This window comes from Epinephelus lanceolatus, chromosome 9, assembly GCF_041903045.1.
Source record: "Epinephelus lanceolatus isolate andai-2023 chromosome 9, ASM4190304v1, whole genome shotgun sequence".
NCBI classification, from domain to species: domain Eukaryota; kingdom Metazoa; phylum Chordata; class Actinopteri; order Perciformes; family Serranidae; genus Epinephelus; species Epinephelus lanceolatus.
In genome coordinates, this window is record NC_135742.1 from 24,256,978 (window position 1) to 24,280,368 (window position 23,391).

Below are 23,391 nucleotides of genomic sequence, written 5' to 3' on the forward strand. Positions count from 1 at the left end.
ATTTTTTCCTCTTTGTGTTGTTCTCCAGAGATCTTTCAACACTGACAGTAGTTTGTTGGACACTTTGATTGATGAAATAGTGCCAGTGTTCCTCCAGCGATACAAATAGTGTTTTTAGTAACACTTTGCCTGCACGACTGAACCTGCAGCTGCTGTACTTCACACTTCACAGATGGCAGCTTCTGTTATTTGTGGTCAGAGATTCACCTTAATGATTTACAAAGATGAGGCATTTCAATTGAGGAGCTATTTTTGTGACTCTAATGAAGAAATGCTGCAGACTCATCACATCTCTTCCTCACAGTGAAAGAGGCAGTTATGTAATTGTTACAATCATTAGGCGAGCCTCCTTTAAACAGCCAGTTGAGAACAAAGTGTTGCTTTGCCTACACACGGCTGTGCTGTGCTTTGACAGATCCGCTGTACACAACAGCAGCGATTGTCAATCTGCCTAAGGCCATTGTCATTCCCAGCTGGTGTGACGGTGAAATTCACTGCTGACTCTGCGGCTTTGAGACTACTCTGAACTGCTGTTCACACCAGCAAGCTGGTGATGGTGCAGCGTCAGTAACACTCGTGGCATATTTACACTGAGCTCTGGTCTACATACTTTACACATAGAGATACATACATACAGATACATACCCTAGAATACAGAGCCAAATCAGATGAGCCCTTTAGATGAGGTGGCAGGTTGCCTGAGCCGCAGCACAGTGTGGACATGAAGCCTGCCCTTGGTTTGTTACCTGCCATATGGCTTTCCCAATCAGTGCTCTCTCTGCTGGTGCGGCGCCAACAGAGAGAGGGAGAGCGACGCAGAGAGACAGGGAGAGAAATCTTTCTGAAGGAGCATTTCAGGTCTCTGAGCTAACCTGCTCTATCCTCCCTTCACGCTCTACTAGCCAAGTGTTAGTAGGGGAAAGATTACCACAAAAAATCCACCAGACATTACACTTACTGAGAGTGTACAAAATACCAAGAGCTACCCTAAATACAGTACAATTAATGCAGCAAATATTAGTTTAGTGAACTTTATTACATTGAAAATAAGCTGGTCTCTGTCAGAGAGGTGTTGATTTTAACTTTTTGTTCATTTATGAGTATGTAGTTTGTGGTGTTGTATTGGATTACATCATGCTCTTAATAGATATTAGTTAAAATTCTCACCTCCTGTAAAGATGTGGACCTGTTTAGCAAGCTAAGTCTGTCTTGATCCAGGTTGGACCCCTTTTGCCCTCAGAACTGCGTTAATTCTTTGTGGCATAGATTCAACAAGGTGCTGGAAACATTCCTCAGAGATTTTGGTCCATATTGACATGATTGCATCACGCAGTTGCTGCAGACTTGTGGGCTGCACATCCATGATGTGAATCTCCTGTTCCACCACATCCCAAAGTCGCTCTATTGGATTGAGATCTGGTGACTGTGGAGGCCATTGGAGTACAGTGAACTCATTGTCATGTTCAAGAAACCAGTTTGAGATGATTTGAGCTTTGTGACATGGTGCGTTATCCTGCTGGAAGTAGCCATCAGAAGATGGGTACACTGTGGTCATAAAGGGATGGACACGGTCAGCAACAATACTCAGGTAGGCTGTGGTGTTTCAACCATGCTCAGTTGGTACTAAGGGGCCCAACCTGTGCCAAGTAAATATCCCCCACACCATTACACCACCACCAGCAGCCTGAACTCTTGATACAAGGCAGGATGGATCCATGCTTTCATGTTGTTTGAGCCAAATTTTGACCCTGACCCAGAAATCCAGACTCATCAAACCAGGCAACGTTTTTCCAAACTTCAGTTGTCCAATTTTGGTGAGCCTATGTGAATTGTAGCCTCAGTTTCCTGTTGTTAGCTGCCTGTTGTTTTTTGCAGAGATGGTCTTCTGCATACCTTGGTTGTAATGAGTGGTTATTTGAGTTACGGTTGCCTTTCTATCATCTTGACCCAGTCTGGCCATTCTCCTCTGACCTCTGGCATCAACAAGGCATTATTGTCCAGAGAACTGCTGCTCACTGGATATTTTCTCTTTCCCAGACCATCGTCTGTAAACCCTAGAGATGGTTGTGTGTGAAAATCCCAGTAGATCAGCAGTTTGTGAAATACTCAGAGCAGCCCGTCTGGCACCAACAACCATGCCACATTCAAAGTCACTAAAATCACCTGTCTTCACTTCAGCAGGTCGTCTTGAACATGTCTGCATGCCTAAGTACGTGCCTTTTTTTGGTCATGTTGTGTGCCTTTGAGACCATTTTGTGTCTCTTTGTGGTTGTTTTAAATCTCTGTGGTCTTTTTGTGTCTCTTTGTGGTAATTTTGAGTCTTGTCGGTATGTGTTAATTTAAGTGGTCCTGAAACATAAGGCCCCTGGGCCTGTGCTTGGGAGGCCCTTTTAGTAATCCATCCATGGTCCCATGGGTTTAAACATAGCTACCTAGCCTGACCAAGGGAGTACACTGCATATTCTCTTCTACAAATTCATCCCTCAGTTAGTTGTTGATGAATTGTTTAGTCAATAAAATGTCAGAAAAAAAAATCTGTACATCTGACAAGATGGAATTAGCAAATGTTTGTCATTGTTGCTTGATAAATAGCTTCCATAATTGCTTATCAAAACTGTAGTTTTTGTCCATTGACTGTCCATTCTGTACATAGTGTCGGCAATAATTAAATACAAATTTTAGTGTTCATGTTCACATGGGATTAGTTTCCTCCTGTCTATTTAGACACGTGATTATATCTGAAGGGTGCGCTCTCTTATCAGAGCAGCACTGAGCTGTGCAGTCCTGTGGTGTTGCTCTGAGTTGGCTATGTGCTGCAGTGCAGTGTTGAGCTCTGCTGTGCATGTACACTCACTCACAGTACTGCAAGATGAGCCTACGGGGGGCACTGTGATCCACGGTGTAATCATTATTATGGATTAGTCCTCATGCTACCACACTTGTTGTGTTTGTCCTGTTAGTCCTGTAAATTTTGCCCTGTAAGATATCAGTGATGTTGGTTGTTGTAACTGGTGAATTTCTCTATTATGTTGGTTGATTCAAGGCTCCTAAATGAACACATTTCAACAGCAGGTTGCTACCAGGACCCCTCATGTTCGACTGTAAAGTCGTGCAGTGAATATTCCTGTCCCTCCGTTGCAGTACTCCCTATTGATCAATAGAGAGTGCTGTCTGACCTCTGTTTTTCCCCTACTCCATGTTTATTGCCTTTCCAATTGATCTTCTGTGACGACCAACCATAATCTGTTTCACGTGGTTAAAAGGGCAGTATTATGATCCTTTGATCCACTTAAAAATCACAAAACGGTCCTCAGTGTTCATCCATACTGTAGAAGCACAAATACAGCAAGGGTTTTTGTTCATCCCATCATCTCATTTTGGCTGATAGTGACTAACACTGCTGCTAAAATAACTCTATAAGCCACAGTTGATGGTGCAGAGGATGGCCTGCAGAATACTGTATCTCACTGTAGGCTGTGGACCTCTGCCAGCAAACACACCAGAGACTCTCTAAAATCCTGAGGTGGATTCAACATGAGCAGCATAGTAAAAACCAGCAGCATCTGCTGTATCTGTACACAAGCTACTGTTGCAGCTGATGTGTTAATATGACTGATGCAAAGCAATAAGATGCATTATTAGCTTTCCTGTCATTATGACTAACTGATTTAATGAAATGTTTGAGAAGTATTCTCCAGACCTGTGTGTCCATGTGACCGGTCCCCGATGATGAGGATGACTAAATTAGAGCAGGAAATGAGAATACTGTCCCAGGAGTTTCACCTGTGGTGTGGGTGTAAATTAGTGTAAAGCTGACATTTACTTTCAAGAATGACTGGCCAGAAAGTCCAGTCCAAGGACAGTGTACTTCTCACTTGTTAACACACACACACTTGACCTGCCGAATGTGGTATTTCTAGAGATGGAAACTTATTATCTGCTTCCAGCAAAGCGTTACTGTTTCAGTTTCAAGCTCGAGCATGTCAGTAAATGTCACAGCAAAATTTCCGGTGTTGCATGGTATTAGTTTGGGCATCTTTGAGTTGGTTGATGTCAAAGAGGGATGGGTGAGGTTTCTACACTGAAGCAGTTGATTGGACTCTACACTTGTTAAGGGTTAATTGAACTTCCGGTCCTTTCAGTTGACTCCGGATTGTTGTAGATACAACAGGCCCTTTTCACAGCAGAGTTGGAAAAGCACAGTTGTAACATTAAAGATGGGTCCGTTCGATACCGGCTCTGACTTTGTAAGGTAGTCCTTTATTTACTTTTTAAAATTTTCATTATTTACCCATGTGATAATATCAAATGGTGAATAAAATGCCCCAGGTATGACGTTTTTCTGTAGGCCGACACGAAAGTTAGCTCACACTGGTTCCAGCGTCAAAAAGCCTATGGTTTTTCTATTGGATTTTGGATTATTGCCAAAAGTAAGCTCTGTGGCAAACACTCATTTATGATACTTAAATGTTTTGTTCAACAAGATAATTTCCATAAATAAACACTGCTTTCATGATCATAGAAGGCTATAAACAAACTACACTGCGGTTGCATGACCTAACGTTGCCGCCATAACAAGGCACCTACAGTAATATTGAAGCACTTATGAAGGTTAGGCGGCATCAGGTTTCAGAAACAAGTTAAACAATGAGGAGCAACTTCATGTAAAATGCTGCTTCAGAGGCTTTTATACCCTGACCAGAATACAGTTCTCTGTTTTAAAAAAAAAAAAAAAAAAAAAATCAATGTATACTTCCATCCATCCATCCATCCATTAGGGCCGTAACGGTACATGTATTTGTGTCGAACCGTTCGGTACGCGACTTTCGGTTCGGCACGACCCTGTACCGAATTATTGGGCGCAGAATATTATTTTATTTTATTTTAATTCCGTTTTTGCGAGCCCAACCATTTAAAATATCTAGTTCCCCGACGGACATAATTGAGTGACGGACCGAGTCCCGTAAATCTCCGCTTTCACTTTGTGCAGCGCATTCTCGCATTTTGACAACATGGCAAGTGAGCCTGACGAACCTGAAGACCCACCCGCAAACCTTAAGTCCTCTGTTTGGGAACACTTTGGTTTCAGGTAAAATACGAAGATGGAAATAAACAAGTTGACAAGACAAAAGCAGTGTGCCGACACTGCAGAACAGCGGTCGGGTATGTACTTGGAAACATGTCTAACATGCTAACGCATCTAAAGCGACACCACCCGAGTTTGAACGTTAACCGGCACGACTAGAAAAAGCAATCTGGTGCAAACTACGATATCGTCGTCGTTTAAAAAGAAAGAGCATTTCCCTGACCATCGCGCTAAAGAAATAATCAACGCCACTGGAGTTGAGTAAAATTGTTTAAGCTGCACTTTAGATATAAGCATGTTTTGTTTACTGCACTTTAACAAAGTGGGAAAGCTAAGTAAGTTCCTAGTAAAACTGAATCTGAGCAGGCTTTAAAGCTGACCAGCTGCACTATACTTTTTATTTTAACTGAGTAAAACTGTTAAAGCAGAAATGTATATTTATATTTTTCATTCAAAAAATGTGTTAAAAAAACAGCAGGATTTTATTTTTCACTTTTATATTTCTATTTTCATTCAAACAATGTGAAAAAGCAGGATTTTATATATATTTGTTTCATTCAAAAATTGTGTAAAAAGAGTTAACTGCTGTGGTGGTATGTTTTAATAAGGTTACCAATAAGTAAAAGATATTTAATAGTTGTCTATTTTTTCCATTACTGTACCGAAAAAAAACAAACCGTGACTTGTGTACCGAACCGAGATTTTTGTGTACCGTTACACCCCTACCATCCATCCATCCATCCATCCATTTTTTATCCACTTTGCTGCGTCTGGGTCGCGGGGGCAACAGGCTGAGCAAAGTACCCCAGATGTCCCTTACCCCAGCGTTACTTTGCAGCTCCTCCTGGGGGATCCCAAGGCATTCCTAGGCCAGATGACATATACAATCGGTCCAGCATATTCTGGGTCTACCCCAAGTCCTCCTACTAGCTGGAGATGCCCAGAACACCCCTAATGGCAGGCGACCAGGAGGCATCCTGATCAGATGCCTGAACCACCTCAGCTGACCCTTTTTGACATGAAGGAGCTGCGGCTCTACTCCGAGCTCTACTCTGGATGTCTGAGCTCCTCACCCTATCTCTAAGGCTGAGCCAGCCACCCTCTGGAGGAAACTTAATTTGGCTGCTTGTATCCACAATCTCATTCTTTCAGTCATCACCCAGAGCTCATGAGAGTTGGGACATAGACGGACCAGTAAATCGAAACCTTTGCCTTCTGGCTCAGCTCCCTCTTCACCACGACAATCAAACACAGTGCCCACATCACTGCAGATGCCATGCTAAACTGCCTATTCATCTCAGGCTCCATTTTACCCTCACACATGAACAAGACCCTGAGATACCTGAACTCCTTTGCTTGGGGCTGTAGCTCTGTCCCAGCCCAGAGGGGGCAATCCACTGTTTTCAAGCAGGGAAACATGGCCTCAGATTTGGAGGTGCTGACTCTCATCTCGCACATCGCTGCAAACTGCCCCAGTGCGTGCTGGAGGTCACCATGTGCTGAAGCCAACAGAACCACATCATCTGTAAAAAGCAGAAATGTAATTCTGAGGTCCCCAAACCAGACCCCTTCCTCCCCTCGGCTCTGCATTGAGATTCTGGCCATAAATGTCACAAACAGAATCTGTGACAAGGGACTTCCCTGGCGGAAGCCAACACTCACTGAGAACGTGTTTGACTTCACGTCGAGTATGTGGACACAGCTCTCACTTTGGTCATACCTTATTGGATGGCTTGTATCAACAACCTCTTACCCTGTAATCCCACAATACCCCCCAGAAGACCCCCTGAAGAACGCAGTTGTACGCTTTCTCTGAGTCCACAAAAAACATGTAGACTGGATGGGCAAACCCCAATGACCCCTTCAGCAGCCCTGTAAGGGTGAAGAGCTGGTCCTCCTGAATCTGGAGTTTGACAGTCAGTTGGGGCCTCCTTTCCAGCACCCTGGAGTAAACTTTCCCAGGGAAGCTGAACAGTGTGATAGCCCGATAATTGCCGCACACCCTCTGATCCCCTTTTTTTGAAAATGGAAACCACTACCCTGGTATGCCAATCCACAGGCACTGTACCCAACCTCCACACGACACTGAAAAGGCGTGTTAGTCAAGATAGCTTAACGATGTCCATAGCCTTCAGCATCTCAGGGTGAATCTCATCCACACCTGGCGCCTTGCTGCCAGGGAGCTTTTTGACTACCTCAGCAACTTCCGCCAGCAATATGGACGAGAGTTCAGACTGAGTGGGACTGAGAGACCTGCCCTCCCCACGGAGGACGTAATGGCTGGGTTCAGGAGTTCAACAAAGTCCTCCTTTCACCACTCAATGATACCCCCAGTCCTTCTCCATATCCTCCCTGAACTTTTTGCTTCACTGACCACCACAGCTGCAGCCTTTCTGGCTGACCAGTACCCGACTGCTCCTTCAGGAGACCCCTCGGCTTAATTCAGCTTGATGGCCTCTTTCACCACTAGGGTCCACCAGCGGGTTGTTAGGTTGTTGCCACGACAGACACCGACAACCTTCTGACCACAACTCTCAGCCACTACCTCCAGAATTTAGGCTTTGATCATGGACCACTCGCCTTCCATTTTCCCAACCTCCTCTGGGAAGCACAAAAAAATCTTCTGGAGATGGGAGTTGAAGACACCACTTACTACATTGTTGTGGAAAAACTTCTTATCCCCTGCCAGGGACCCAGCTTCTTAGCTGCATGTGATGAACTATTTAAATCCTACCTAATGTTCAGTCTGTCCTATGAAGACTCCCTTGCCCACAGATGTACACCTTTGTGCAGACAGTAACAGAACAGTGACCTTTGAACAACGGCTGAGACCCATGGTGTCATAAGCTGCAGGCAGAACGTCTCAACTAGAGGTAAGGGATGTATGTTAAGGAAGTTTTGGTATTTCATTAGTCAGACCTTGCATAAAAACAGCCAGTAGGTGATATCTAAATTAAGAACTTGTTGTTTCTATCTCAGCTCGAGGTTTAAGCTTATTTAGGCACACACTTGACAGTTTTTAGTTTTCTCTGGTTTCAGTTTTTCTCCTGCCAGGTTTTATATATGAGCAGCAGTTCTGAGCAGGAGCGAAACAGGCTGAAAGTGCTTGTTTTTCCACTGAGATGCTCATTTTGTTATTCTAAACATCTAATAACATGGAAAGGATCATTACGGAGAGAGACAGTTTTTTAAAAAATAAGATCTGTTTTGTTTTAGCAGAAACAGGCTCGAAATCTCTTTCACCAAACTCACCATACTTCATTTACATGAACAATAATTTTATCATTGTATAACATACTTCACTTAATAAAACTCACAAACAAATTGGTTTGGCTTACCACTGTTTCAACAATCACAAACTCTGGTTAGGTTGAAATAAACCCTCAATTCAGCCAGTTAGATGTGAAGGTATGCTGGCTTTATACATGATCAAATTACTGTTTATTTAAATGTATCCTGATGAAGTTGGCAATTGCGATTTCAGGGCTGTTGCTGGTTAAAGAAAAAGGATCTTACTCTTTAACAAAAAAAATCTTTCTCTGTTGGGCTGTAGGCAAGCCACATTTTTTGCACCCTCACATTAATTGTTTTCAATGTAGACACTCGGCAGGTGCACTCAAGCGCCAGAGAAACGCCGTCACAGTGTGCACGCTTTCCCAAGTGCCTATTTTTCAGGGCACGATGGTCCTGTGATAACCTGAGCTCAATTTTGGAATGCAGCAGGGTGAACTGCATGTCATGTGATGAGGAACAACCAATCACAGCCAGCAGATATTTTCCTTCTTCCGTAAATATCAGTCCATGGTAAATCTGAAGGAGAGGTTAATTATTGTAGTGCAGGGCTACTCAGAGCTTTACATCTGTCCCACAGACAATATTTTTGGCCTAATACACACTTACAATATAACACCTTGAAGAACATTAGCTCTGCACTCAGGATTTCTGGTAAGTAGGCTATGATACGGTACTGGTTAGGGTTGCATAGCAACCCGCATGCAACCTGCCTCCACGCCCTTGAAAGTTGGCACACAGAAGAGCCCAGTGCCCAACCTCATGTTTTCCAGGCAGATAAAGATGTAGCACATGTACGTCCCCTTTGTGTCCTGTCTATAATGTTGTAAGACACCTATTATTATAATCTGAGCCTGACAGTGGCAAAAACAAACCCTTTTAGTGCCTCTGCCGGCTGCAGCGGTCTTTTCAGTAGTGGACCACTTTCAGTTATTGTTGTTACCATTAGTCACTTAAACACAAAAACATGGGAAAACAGGGTCCAGGTTAACCCTCACACATACGCTATCTTATCATTGGGAGACATTACCATAAAAATACTTAACATGGACCAATAAAACCATTTAGTCTGAGTTAAGTGGATAGTAGTGAGAGGTTGGCAATATTGCTAAAGTCAGCATCCATAAAGACATTTACTCAGCTAACTGGGTAAAGCTGAATGAGATTGAGGGAATTCAGTGAAGGTGATATACCAGTGTCCTCTGACATAACTGAGATACCTAAGGTAGACACTGTTATTATCTTTGCTGTCGATAAGCTTTTGATTGACCATTTTGAACATAAAAATTGTCATGCCTATATGGTAAAGTATTAGACAGAGAGCCATCAAAGCCAACACTGCAGATTTACAAACTTTTGATTTACAAAGTTCATATGATTCAGATGGTGGCCAGTCTAAAATGTTTTAAAATCATGTCTACATCCTTCATTCTGATTTTCTTTGATTTTATAAATGTATCTCCAGGACAGACTTGAAAAACTGAATCCTTTCAGTCCTTAGTATGAAAATACCGGCCTTACACCAAAGGACTTTTTGAGGGATCTGACCCAGCAACCAGCACTTATTTTTGTGAGAAACCATAATTTTTTAAATGGTCTGCTCCTTCTAAATAGCACAGCTTATAAATGGAGGCTGGTTGCGAGTTCAGGTGAAACTAAAGCTGATAAAAAGTAGATGTCAGATTGAAAAGAATAATGTCGACATATGATGCAGTTTACATTGTGATTCTAGAGTTATGTGTTTTTGTGGACATGTAAAGAGTTGTCAATGTTTCATGTTTCTAATGCTTGTTTGGCATATTATTTTCCTCCATCTAGCTGTAGTCTAGCAAATAGTGACCCTGCAAGAGTCTTAGTCTCTGCAAAATCTTATAGTCGGTGACTAAAATCTCACATTGTCTTTAGATGTGAGAGGATGTCAGAAATAAGTCTTTTAGTCGTTTAAAGGTCCTCTAGTGTATGAAAGGCACAAGTTGTTTTGTTAAATATTTGGTCGTCAGAATTACTTCTTTAAGTCAGCTTCAGTAAGTTTGCTGGAGAAAATCAGGCATGTGAAGTAATTTTTAGAATGTAGTTTAACTTCTTGGTGGTAAATAATAAAAAGTATTCAGTACATGTTACCATTTCGGTTGTAAAGGGGGAATCAAGGGGTTAACACCTTAAGTGCTGTTGATGCTTACACTTAAAACGTGCAGTGACACTGAATGCTGAAAACTTAATTTAACAGTTCATAAACACTGGGCCAGTGTGAGCTTTAACTCCATTGGAATTGAAAGTATTTTTCTGTATACACTTAAGCAGTCACATGACTGTCTGTGTCTCTATTCAGAGGGTCTGGATTTGGTAGTGAGGTTACATACAGTATGCTCCCATGTGTTCAATAGGCTGCCTCTTCCTTCTCCTTTCACTGTGGTGAGTTTGCATGTGGGTCTGCAACGGTGTGTATGTGTGGCTCTGTCGTGTCCCGTTCACTGTTTTTTGAGGAGCACTGGAGCGGCTAATATGCTGGCGGGTGCTGGCCGTCACACTGAAGAGAAACTCGGGCAGTAGCTGTGTGTTTCTGTCTCCCCCCAGGTCCACACAACCTGTCCCTTTGTGTCCCAGGCAGGACCACCCCAGGGACAGTCAATATACAATGGGTGCACTCTGAAACACAAAACAAGGCTTATGTGTTTTTGCTTATGTGTTTTTTTTTTAAGTACATTCCAGTGGTTTAGCATGCTTAGGGAAAAATTTGTATGAAGATTATTTTATACATTGGTGCATGTTAAAGGGACAGTTTACCCCCAAATTGAAAATACACATTTTTCCTCTGTGTGCTTTTTATTTATCTACATTTCTTTGATGTGAGTTGCTGAGTGGTCGAGATATTGGCCATTGAGATGTCTGCCTTCTCTACATTATAATGGAACAAGATGGTACTCAGCTTGTGGTGCTCAAAGCACCATAAAAATACATTTGAAAATCTCAACAGCAATATCTCTTTCGAGAAATCATGACCTGGTTACTCAAGATAATCCAATTTCCATTTTCCTGAACATGTGAAAAAAGTTCATTGTTGACCTTGGCAGCAGCAGTTTTTATGCCAACACAGATAAGAAGTCTTTGAAGTACTCAGAATTAATAGAAATTTAACATCTAAATATCATGTTGGACAAACTTCATCTGCCAACAAAGATGATTTGATTCCATTAAAAGACCCTGAAGCCTATTTTACCAAAGCCACTTCTGAGCACTGTTGATATTCTGATCTCTAATGGAAGCAATGTCACGTTTTTCAAATGATAGGTACCCACAAATTGCTAGTAAAAGTCCCACAGGGTTCTAGCATGTGGTTGCATGTATGGCATTTGTTTTGATTAGTGAAACCTGTCAAAAATGAACAGGAGAGGAAGTGGTTTCATATGGCTGTGAGGGTATGGATGTTTTCTTACCCTGGTTGTGATGTTTATTACATCTTCAGTAGTATCTGCTGCCTTACCTTTGACACAGAGTTAAGAGTCCATTTGCTGGCTTGAGTAGCTCGGTCTTCGTCTTTGCTTTCTGTGGTGCGGCAGCTTTCAGTGTTGATATGCTATTACTTATGATGTACAACCAATCAAAGTATTGTGAGCAGGACATTGAGCAAGGCAAAAGAGGGGCTGCATCAGAGCCAAATAAGGGCATTTTTCAGTGAATTATCGGGCCCAATTTGGGCCCAGTGGTAATGACGGTAGTTTCACATAAGTGCAGTGTTGCGATGATGCAGTTGTCGTCACAGCCCTATTCAGTGGGTGAAACTGACCCCAGAACAGCCACTAAATCATCTATTCAAATGTTTTTTCCAAGGTCAAATTATATCAAATTGAATAAACTGGGATGTTGGTTGAATGGTGGGTTGAACTCCTAGTTAGATGTAATTGGTTGTAGCTGTTGTCAGGTTATAGACATTTGTTGAAAGTTCCAAATGTGTAAATTTATTATCGAGGCATACTTTATATTGCTACCGTCACTCTCCCAAAGCCAAACTTAGTTTTTAGATTAATTTACTAGTCAGTGGTTTCCATAAAATTTCAGTATGGCACATTAATTTCAAGTTAAAGCATTAATACATCACAGTAATGCAGCTGCAGTCATTGAGTACTTGAAAAACATGTGTTACCTCTCCCAGTGACAGCGTACCAGCTCCGAACTGTGGTTGGGAACACACTGTCTTATTAACATTAATTTTAGCTTGGCTCGTTATTAGCTGGTAACTAGCTTCTAGCGCTCCGAACCACCCTGCAGAAGGAAGGATGGCGAGGTTTTAGGATGCCGTAAAAGTAATACCGTTCACAACAGTGGCTTTATTGCAGTCTTCACCACAATACAATAAACATGGCCTTCTCATGCGGTTAAGGTGTAGCCCTGAGCTTATCTAGACACTTAATTCTACTGCTATCATCACTCTTTGCCGCCTGCCATCTTCACTGTGACACCCCGAGAGAGCTGCTTCCCTCCATATACACGATGAGGTGCACATCACACCCTCACAGGTTACCCACAAATCCACTGCCCTTTAAGGGGTAAAAGGGTGAGCCGGTAACACATTTCTTTGTTTCTGCATCCATGAAAAGGTTTGACGGTAGGCAGCCAAAAAGCACAGAGTCAAACAGGGATTGAATCTGGTGGTTTGAATTTATTAAACCATCGCTTCTAACTATTAGGCTATCATGTTTCTTGTTAGTATGTGATGGGTGTGGAACGCTCTCTTCTCTCAGATGATCCAGCTACTATAAGAGGTCCTACAGGCTGTGTTAAGATCCACCGTAAAACTGCCCCTCCATTAGCAGAGCAAGAGCATATAGCATAACAAGACCTATTTAGTTGGCTAAGCAAAAACTTCCTTATTACCCGTGCAGTCAGTCCCGCTGGTGATTCATTTAGGCACATTCCCCAGGAGTTCAATATGGTGATGGATCTCTTGCCACAGAACTGTCAGCCCGTCAGTATTTGTGTTTGTTTGTGTCATTGCTAGGCCACATGAGCGAGTGATTTGTGTAGTAGCATTGCAGACAGAAGGCAATATCACCAGTCCTATTCATTAGTATGCTGCAGTATAGAGAGAGAGCTGCTATCAGATCAGGGGAAGCCTTGGCAGGAGAGCAGAGGGAAAACAGAGAGAGGGAGAGAAAGACATAAGTATACAGATATGGACAGGAAGCAGCAGCAGATAATGAGTGAAATGTACCAGGAATGGCTCAGAAAAGATGGCTAACAGTCTTTGCTTTGTTAACATAATTTTGGCTTTTAATAATACAAACAACCATGACTAACCCTAATTTCATTTTCTGAAGAGCACTATTCTTTCAAATCGGGCTCAAAATCATGAGTCATTCAACTGATGACTGTCAGAAAAGACCTGATAGTTACTGCAATAATAGGACAAGGATTGGCAGATTGGGACAATAGGATGGAGAGTGATAACATCCTGCTTGTTTTTGAATAACTCATGGAGGAGAGGAAAAAATAAGCCATAAATTAAGATGTGGCTGCAGAGCACTCTATTAACAGCCATTCACCAACTGCCCCCCCTTTTTCTGTGTGAGTGTGCGTATATATGTACTGAAACACGTGTGGTGGCATGCGTGCTGATTGTGTGTGTGTTTGTGTGTCTACTGTATCAATGTGAACTGTACGTGTGATGTATAGTGAGCTGGGAAAAGAGAGATGTTAAAGGATATTTTTTGCCTGCGTCAGCAGCATTGCAGGGAGGAGGGGAGAGGGGGGGAAGGAGGGAGGAAGGGAGGGAGGGGAGGTAGGGGGAATGAGAGAGGCAGAGCAATACCAGTAAACAGGTGCTGGCTCCATCAGCACCTCTCTCCCTATGCACCTCTTTCTCACTGCGCACATATCCACACATACATTGTACATGAGCACAAGACACAGAATCCACTCACACTATAATATATTTATTCACACCACCCTTTCTTGTATTGAATGAAACACTATAACAAGGGATCAGGGGAAGAGGAGAAAAGGAATGCAGAAAAAGAAGTCAATGAAGCAAAGCTTTTGATGTTACTGAATCACACTTTACAATAGATGGCCAGGGAGAGATATGGAATAGCCTTTTATTGCTCACAGCCTCACTCTAATAAACACAAGCACACTGCACCAACATCCTTGCATGGGTACCAATCCTGTCTGCTGCAGCGCTTGAACAGTAGAGAGGGAGAAGGGAGCAGAAAGAGAGGGGGAGAGTAAACGAGTAAGAGGCAGCTTTTTTTTTCTCATGCATGTTTTAGATTTTTTTTTTTTTTTTATTTCCACTGGTAACCGTGTGTGTGTGAGTGATTGCGTGATTGGCTGTGGCGATGCCGGGTTCCCTGTGCAGCCTAGCGAGCCTCCACAGATGGACACACAGCAGGACTATGAGATACTGAGAAATTAAATACAGGAAAAGGAAACAAAATCAATGCAATGAGAGGAAGGAGAGCTGACTTTGACTCAAAGCTGCTCGGGCTATTCCTCAACTGACTGTCAGTTCATCCCTCTTTAATCTTTGTTGGGGGTGGGGGGGGTCAAAGCAGTTTCACAGAACGTCAAAGCAGTGAAGGGAAGAGAGATATAGAGAAGGAAAACAAGTCAAAAAGAAGGAAAACCTGTTTGTTCACTATTAATCTTTTTTTTCCTCCCGCACAGAGAATGAGGGAGAGGAGAGAGGAAGGCAGCAGAAAAACTGAAGGAGGGAAGTGTACATAAGCGATTGAGAGAGGGAGAGTGCGAGCATTGGAGAGTGAGAGAGGGAGAGAGAGCAGCGCTGCAGTAGCATCCCACAGCAGACGGCTGAGGACTGCCGATGTGTGTGTGACTGCACTGCTGAAGAGGAGGAGGAGGAGGCAGAGGGTGAGCACGCTCGCAGACTCTGCAGGGCCATAGAGGAGCACAGAGCAGCAGCGGCAGCGCTAGTGTTGGCCTGCGCCAGGTAGAAGTCCCAGCGCTGTCGCCCCGCAGACCACCGCCGTAGGATCTGGACACGCCAACGCCACCGAGACCCCCACCACCAACACCATGGCACAAGCTGCCAAACATCTCCGCAAGAACAAGGATTTAGAAGCCCAGCTAGAGGCGGAACGCAAAGAGAAGGAGGAGGAGAGGGTCAAAAAGAGGAGTCGCTCACGGGATAAAAAGCGCAAGGTACTGGGACTATTCACAGGTGGGGTAGTCAGGGGTGGAGTGATGGGGGTAGGGTGGGGAGGGAGGGGTGGCTGGAGAGGGGGGCAGGAAGGTTGAGACGCCCCCCCCCACCTTCTTTCTCTGTCATGCCAAGCTCTGGTCAGGGGTGCCGGGGCACACATGGAAACTCAGTCATAAGTGTGTTTCTACTGTGTGTGCACACAGTCTCCCTGGCACACATGTATGTCCTGTGCATACAGACATGGGGAAACGGTACAACACACTGCATGCTCTCCTACTCCTCTCGACTGCTTTATATCTGCTTTATTGACTGTCCTGTCTAAGCCGTCTGATAAGGCAGTGTAGTACTCTACCTCTCACTGTGTCTGTCCCTCTTCACATCTCTGTCTCCTCTCTTTCTTTGTTGTCACACTGCGGTATGGTGTTAGTGAGCAAAATTACACTACAGCACTAATTATCCACGAAAACTGTGAGCTTGCCAATTTCCACAAACAGTCGTTCTCTTCTCCTCTCAGCTTTTCCTCTATGTGGCATTTTAATGACCGCAGAGCAATACCTGCAGACTTGCATCTGACTGAGAAGTCCCAAGCAGAGCTGGAGCGACTAGCAGAGCTCATTGTAAACAATAAATCTCCTCTCCGCCAGTCGCCGACTGCAGGGACGTATCACCAAGCTGCCGAGTCTACTTTATTCCTCTGGCCTCTCGTCGGATTTCACTCATTAATGAAAATGAGTCATCCACAGACTGTGCTGTTGTGTATTGGTGGCAAATTGGTCCTCAGCAAAGCGAGTATGAGTCCAGCCGCCCTGTGAGCCTGCACCGTGCCAGGCTGGCTGTAAACCAATCTGATGCTGATGCAGTAGAGACAGTGTTATGGACAGAAACACAGTACAGCTTCCACTTTCACAGAGAGGGGAGGTAGGGCTGAGAGGCTGGTGTAGGGGATTAGATTTTTCTTTTTGTTGTGCATGAAAGAAGAGAGGAAAAGGTGGTATGACTCAGATACACCTGGGGTAGATGTCTCTCAGTAGGGGTTTGCTCTTCAGCGCTTTTCGTAGAAGAGTCAGACACAATCATTTCATCACAGACACACACATGTCACCACTCTGTCGGCGATGACTGACATGAGCCAGTGATTTACTGTGGTGTTCCTCCATATCTTCAACTCTAACCTCTTTAAGAGACACATCTTATCAAGCTTTTGCTAAATGGACCAGGAGTGTGAAAGTCGGTGCAGAGATGCTTGTGTGCGTGTGTTTCATGCATGTGTTGTATGTGCATGCTGGACAAGATGAGATTTAAGAAGGGGAAGCCTGCAGCTCTTACAGTATGGATGACGCAGGGATAAGATATCTGGCGAGGGTACTAATGCATCCCAACTTTGACTGAAAGTGTATGGTTTCAGAGGATCCCATATCACTTACGTAACCATGCAGCTTAAGTCTTTCAAATAAGCTTCCTGACTCCCCTCCAGCTCCCCCTCCCAACCTCTCTTCCTTTTTTAACACCGGCTTACAGCCATTCCTGGTTTCTGGAGCAGATGTTAATACTGGGGGAATTCTCTCTCTTTCTCTGTCTTTCTCTCCAGTGCCTTCTTTGTTTCCTCTTTGATGCCCGCAGCAACGTAGTCAATTTCTACAGTCTGTAGTTCAGAAGTTTCCTTATATTGCGTGGTGGTTAACAAAACCGCCGTCGCACTTAGTTTTTTTTCTCTGCCACTGGAAGCCTGTTTTTTTTTTTTCCCTTCTTCTTTTTTTTTTCAGTAGTTGTGCCATCAGCTGTGAATCGACCTGCACCTCGGGAGTGTCCCTATCCTCGCGGTGCAGGCAAGGTCAACACTTCTCTCTGTGACAGAGCCACATTGTTTTTTATTTAACCACACAATACATTTTGCTCACACACATGTATACTCACCATTTTTTTCCTGTATCATTTTGTTAGCAGCAAATCAGGATCTTTGTTATGTAAGCCTCAGTTTCCTTCTTCACCGAAGGCCTTTCAATCGTTTATCCTGCACTATAGATGTGTATTAAGTTATTAGTTTCCTTTATTGATCTTTACATGTCTTGTACATTGAATTGTTTCAATTTATTGTGATTGATGTATTATTGCTCCGGTATTTTTAATTGCAATAGCAGAGCGCAGGGCTGGGAATAGATGACAGTCAGCAGGTTACTGTAGACCAGTGATACTCAATTTGTGGCCAGTGGGCCAAATCTGGTCAGTGATAGGGTGCTGGGTGGGCTTCCATGCTTTACTTTGAATGTAAATAAGGTGCCAGAGTCCATAAAAAAAAACAATAAAAAGAGCTTTTTTCTATAAAGAAAAACATGCTAGGTGAGGATTCCCTTGGACCGCCTGACAGAGGTCCTGACTACGCCCCGCATGTCCTCAAATCCTAGTAACGCTCCTGCTTATACCTGACCTGTGCAGGGCTGCTGCGACTGGATTTGCTTCTTGTCAAAGATGAGTGTGGACAGCAAATGTCAAAAGGTTGAAAAGAGGAAATTCATTTACTATATATACTGATAAATTTAATTGTTTGTATATTAACTGACCCTTGGGCCTCGGTCATTTTGCAAAAGCGTCCCCTTCGACAAAGCAAGTTGAGTATCCCTGCTTTAGACTGTCACTGTGCTCTGGCTTTTTTGGTCCAGTTGGTCTTATGGCCTCTAGGAGCTGCTACCTCAGCCTTTATGGTGAAAAGCCTTATTTATTTTCTAGTATTTTATTTATTTTATCTTTTAAAGACATTGTTTGATTTGCTTGTCCTCTTTATTGTTTTAATCCCTTTATGGCTGCCCTTGTGACTAATGTATGCTTGGTGTTTTACATGATTATTTCCATCCCTGTGGGGGCATGTCCAGAGTCATAAAGCCAACAGTTCATCATCAAAGGGTGAAAGTGCTGTTTTAATTGGCTTCATGGTGTAGTGATATTATACAGCACAGGTCAGTTGCTGAGCAGTGGCTAATGCTGTCCTCAAATTACTTTTATTGATGAGTTTGCTCCGCTTGAAAAATGAGCATTGTCAGGATGTGAACAAAGCCCTATTGTCCTAGTCAGCACCTATTCTCACCTCATTCTGTATGTGGGTTTGTGTCTACATCTACAGCTGCTTCAGTGTGCAGTGGTTTACCTGGCCATGAAGGAAGGAGTAGTGCTTTGCTGTGTGTGTATTGTTTGTTTCATATCAACGTGACGGATAAAAAATGTATCTGGTGCAATTTTCATTTGAGGCTGTTTACTTATTTAAAGATTCAGGATTATTCCAAGGTCATGGGAAATGTGCACCTGGCATTTCTTTCTAAACAGACTGTTTGAAGATTGAAAATATATCAACACTCCAGGGCCGCATTTGTTCATTCTGTTTGAGTGTTATTTTGGCTTTTGTGTTATTTAAATATTGGCTGCTTAATTTTAGGAGTTTATGGTTTATCGCTGTTTTTAATACAAATGTGGAGAGACAAGAAGAACCATGAACACAAACAAAACAAGAATCAAGGTCTTTCTCTTCATGGTATTTATGCAAGTTACAAAATAGTGCGAGTTCAAATTGAACATCTAATTGCAATTTCTTAAGAAAACAATAAACTAAATTTGTCTTGCGAGCTGGTAGTAAAAGCCAGACAATTATTTCAGTCGGGCTCTTAATGACCATTTAGAGATCTGCTTCCTCCTGTTTCCAATTGTTTTAGTGCTACAGTACGTGATCAGTGCTCGGTGTGCCCCCAGGGTGGTAAACAAATCCAATAGTGTCATGGAGGATGTATCAGAGCAGTATTTCTGTGAGCAGCAATATGGATTTATCTCTGAGGTCATTCACCTTTTGCTTATTTGAGTGGGTCATGAATGAGTTTTATGTTTCAGTGAGTTTTAATGTGGCAACAATGTCATGAATGCACATATAAATCTCATGCACCTATTGCAATTGTAATGGTTATTTTTGTGATAGGGCTGCAACATAAACGTAGATACCGGATCCGATGATGGCACCTGTTCATTCAAATGGAGTTGCTCGCCTGGCACATAGGCCAAAAACATGTTTCTTGCTTCTGGTTTTACTTATGTGGTTTGCAGTCCACTGAATAATCACAAATCAAACATCACAAATCATAATAGAAAGAGTCATAATTAACTTTGTTTGCAGTCTGACTTGTCCTGTCAACAGTTTTACAGATGGCTTTTTAGAATGGTAGCCTAGGGGGAAAGTGCTTTTTGGAAGGCAGGGTTATTTTGTCTGCTGCAATACCGTGAGTGGCCACTGGGAAAAACTGGCTGGGCTGCAACCAATGATTATTTTCATTATCAGTTATTTTCTGCCATTTTATTTTAGTTTATTTAGAAAAACAAATATTTACATTTGAGAAGCTGAGAACCAGTGACTTATTGGCAAAAAAGAAAGGCTTCCATAAATAATCAATTTATCAAAACTGGTGCACATTAATTATTTGTTAGTTTCAACTCTAGTGGCAATTTTAAACAAACTATGTAAATATCTCTAAAGGCAGTGGGGATGGGCATTTTAAGTAACTTCCATATTTGAGTGCACATATTAAATAGTATAGAGTACTCGAGTACTTGGAAATTGGAAATTGTCCAACAAAAAACAAGTGCAATTTGAAATCCATTTGTTGAACAGCCAGGCTTCAATTAGCCTATTAAACCATAAATTCAAAGTTATCATAAAGAAATTGATCAAAGTTTCTGATGCTGCTGTTGCATAGGTTAAAGGCAGAACTTAAGAACAGTCTTGGGAGTCTGGAGCCACTCTCTAACCCTAACCCTAACGTCAGTTTAATGTCTGCCCAGTTAGCACAAGGTAAAACAGTAGCACCGGCTAACATCCAACACTGAGCTGTTAAATATTCCAAAAATCTCACAACAGCACCAAACAGCCTAACTCTGTCCCATTAATAACTGTTTAGGAAACATTAGCTGTGTGATGCTAACAGTTAGCCCTGTCACTCTGTGTGTGTGTGTGTGTGTGTGTGTATGTGTGAGTGAACGGACCCTGACCAACTGTTTCCCGGTGCGGAGCTCACACTCCAGCAGTAGTTCCATGATAATTGGAGTATATTCCTTTTGAGCGAAGAAATACACTGCACCCGCTAAAAACAAGTTTAAAAGTCATGTTCACATGTGGGAGGTTGGGCAGCGATTGAGTAACACCTTGAGAGTATACTGACAACTACTCGAACACTCATGCCCATCCCTCAAAGCTTTTTCTGCCAGCAAATGTAACACTGTGGCATGCTGGGACAAAAGCTGCTTCTTCCAAAACAAAACTTAAAATTATTTGTTATAATCTGGCAATTATTTTCTTTTTTTTAATGATTATTCCATTAATCTATAAAAAACAGTGAAAATGGCCCATTAGAATTTCAGAGAGGCAAGGTGATGTTACATTTTGCTTTGTCCAAAACCCAAAGATATTCAGTTTACTTCAGTTCACTGTAATGTAAGACAAGTCCAAGCAGCACATTCTCACATTTAACAAGCTGGAGCCATCAAATGTGAAAAACAGTTAATGAGAACATCTGCTGATTCGACTAATTGGTATAGGACTATAAAACTGTACTGTAATGTCAGTGTTGCAAGATCATATGTGAAGCCTGTATCTGATGTAGCTAAAAGGTCACCGAGTGTTCACATCCAGTTTCTGTGTAGTCGAGCTTGTCTGTTACTTGCAAGGCAGTGAAGTGCAGAGAAAGAGTCGTAGCAGCTAAGGACTGACCACTTAGTGGTGCTGGTACTCAGACTCATCAATACAGTAAGTCTGGTCAGGATGCACTGTGGCTCCTTTTGTTGCTGTATATTGTCTGGCACTCAGAGGTGTTGGCTGCAGCTGCATATCGCAGCCCATCAGGCATCCATAAGGTATGGTTTTCTAAACAGCAGCTGTGGTGCAGGATTGTGCAGCTAACATGGCTGCCGGGGAACATTGCAACGCTGAAAGTACTATCTAAGTGCCATCTCCATCTTCATATAAAGCAGAGGTGGCAGCAGAGGATCAGCATTCCAGCCTCGTCTCTGTCTGCCCTCCAAAATCTCTCACCCTCCCTGTCTGAACAGGAAGCTGAGCCTTCACTGAGGTTAATGTGTCGATGTCTGAGACAGATTGCTACCTTACTGCTGTAGATGTTGATGCCATGTTAAAGTGTATGTATGGCTTTGTGTTTTTTGAGTGTGTCCAGGTTTGGTGCAGTGGATTAGGGGTGCTGCAGCAGTGACTAAGCCCATCACAGGCAAATCTAGCACCTGTCTGCCGATCAGCCCTGCCTGCCTGCTTACCTGTTCGCTCTTTGGCTACTGTGATCAAAGCGATGAATTTTAAATGGCCCATTCCTCAGGTCAAACCATTGGGAGATAGTAATCAATTTAATCAGTGGCTGCTACAACGTGTAAATAGTTTATATGTGGATCGTTGTCTTTCATCTGAAACTTGGCTTCAGTCGATATCCATTTCAGGCTCAAGACAAATAAACACTGGCCTCTTGTTTTACCTCAAAGAGATATTGGCTAGTCCAATAAGGACTGCAACTAACAATTATTTTATTATCAGTCAAACAGATTATTTTTCTGATATACTGAACATGCCATTAAGACCTTACAGGAATTTGTAATTTTGGAGAATAAACCTATTCATTTTCTTGCCAACTGATGAGAAGATCAATGCTACTCAAGCTGCTGGACTATTTCATGGCCTGGGCAATAACTTCCTGGAGTCTCTGGTGGTTGCCATGGTGAGTACCAGACTTCAGGAAGTCACTGCTCCTGGCAAAACTGTAGCTTGTTATTTTTACACTTTGTTTTCTGTACAGATTAAAAGTGTACTATGAAGGATTTACCAAAAACACAATGTAAAGACAGAAGTTTGTGTGGTGTATTTATCTGCAGAGACTCTGCCCTCTGCCTGTATTTTCTCATTTTCTTCTTATGTTGCAATGCTCAGGACGTTCCCAAACACAGCACGCAGGTGAGGTCATGACTTATAGGTGCCAGACTGTAAGCAGCACGCATAGCTAAGGATAACATTGACACAAATATAGTGAACAAGAGTGAGTCTGGGGTTGGCTCTAACTTTCACTATCCTTTTTAATGTTACAAACCATAACCAACAATTTACATAGTAGGGGTGTGCCATATCATCTTGTTCATGATAATACCGGTATAATTTTTAATATCGTGAAAAATGAAGTCTACTTGTTGACATATTGACATCATACTGTTACCCATGTCAACAACAATTATGGATGAAACCAAAATTATTACCGACTCCGCGGTGGTTCCAAAAAGGGGCAGTGTCAGTAGTGTGGAATAAACTGTGGTGTCTTGAATGTTTTATGAACAGCCCCGGACTTCTCAGACTCTTACCACTCAGAGGGAACTCATTCAGCAGCTCCGCTGTGATGTAGTCATAAACATTTTGTATGGTAAACCTACGTAATGCTCGTGGCTCGACAAAAAACTACATATTTGTGAATGTGCAATAGTTATCATAGCATAACAGCCTGTCACAGGTTACAGTGTGATGATTAGAGGAGAAATAGCAGAGCATAAAGGTCCAGGTGGGAAAAAAACCCCAACTCTATCATTTAGGATTTTGCTAAAAGAAGGAAATCGCCTGTTGATTTATTTATATATAGATCCTTTGTATTTGGGAGCTGTTTAAATGTGTGATTTGTAGTAGATATTATTTTAACTATTAATATTGTATACAGAATCTAAATCTTACTGAGTTACTGTTGTTGTTCACAAACTAAAGAAACAAGAGATTATTTTATTTAGTTTTTACTGAATATTTGAAGGTAAACTGTTAGGTTGACATGTTAAACTGTATTACTTATTATAT

At 42.5% G+C, this 23,391-nt stretch overlaps 1 protein-coding gene across 13 annotated transcripts in view; it reads left to right on the top strand.

Annotated features, from left to right (window-relative positions):
- Window positions 1–14,543: 14,543 nt before the first annotated feature.
- ank1a (ankyrin 1, erythrocytic a) overlaps window positions 14,544–23,391 on the top strand; it is a 119,093-nt gene continuing 110,245 nt past the window's right edge. For 10 of the 13 annotated variants that reach the window (XM_033618906.2, XM_078170709.1, XM_078170716.1 and 7 more), the window contains exon 1: window positions 14,544–15,535. In XM_033618906.2, coding sequence (XP_033474797.1) covers window positions 15,410–15,535 — 126 coding nt within the window. In that variant the 5' untranslated portion in view covers window positions 14,544–15,409. The remainder of the gene's footprint in view (window positions 15,536–23,391) is intronic. The other 3 variants (XM_078170714.1, XM_078170725.1, XM_078170717.1) reach the window with 1 other exon arrangement.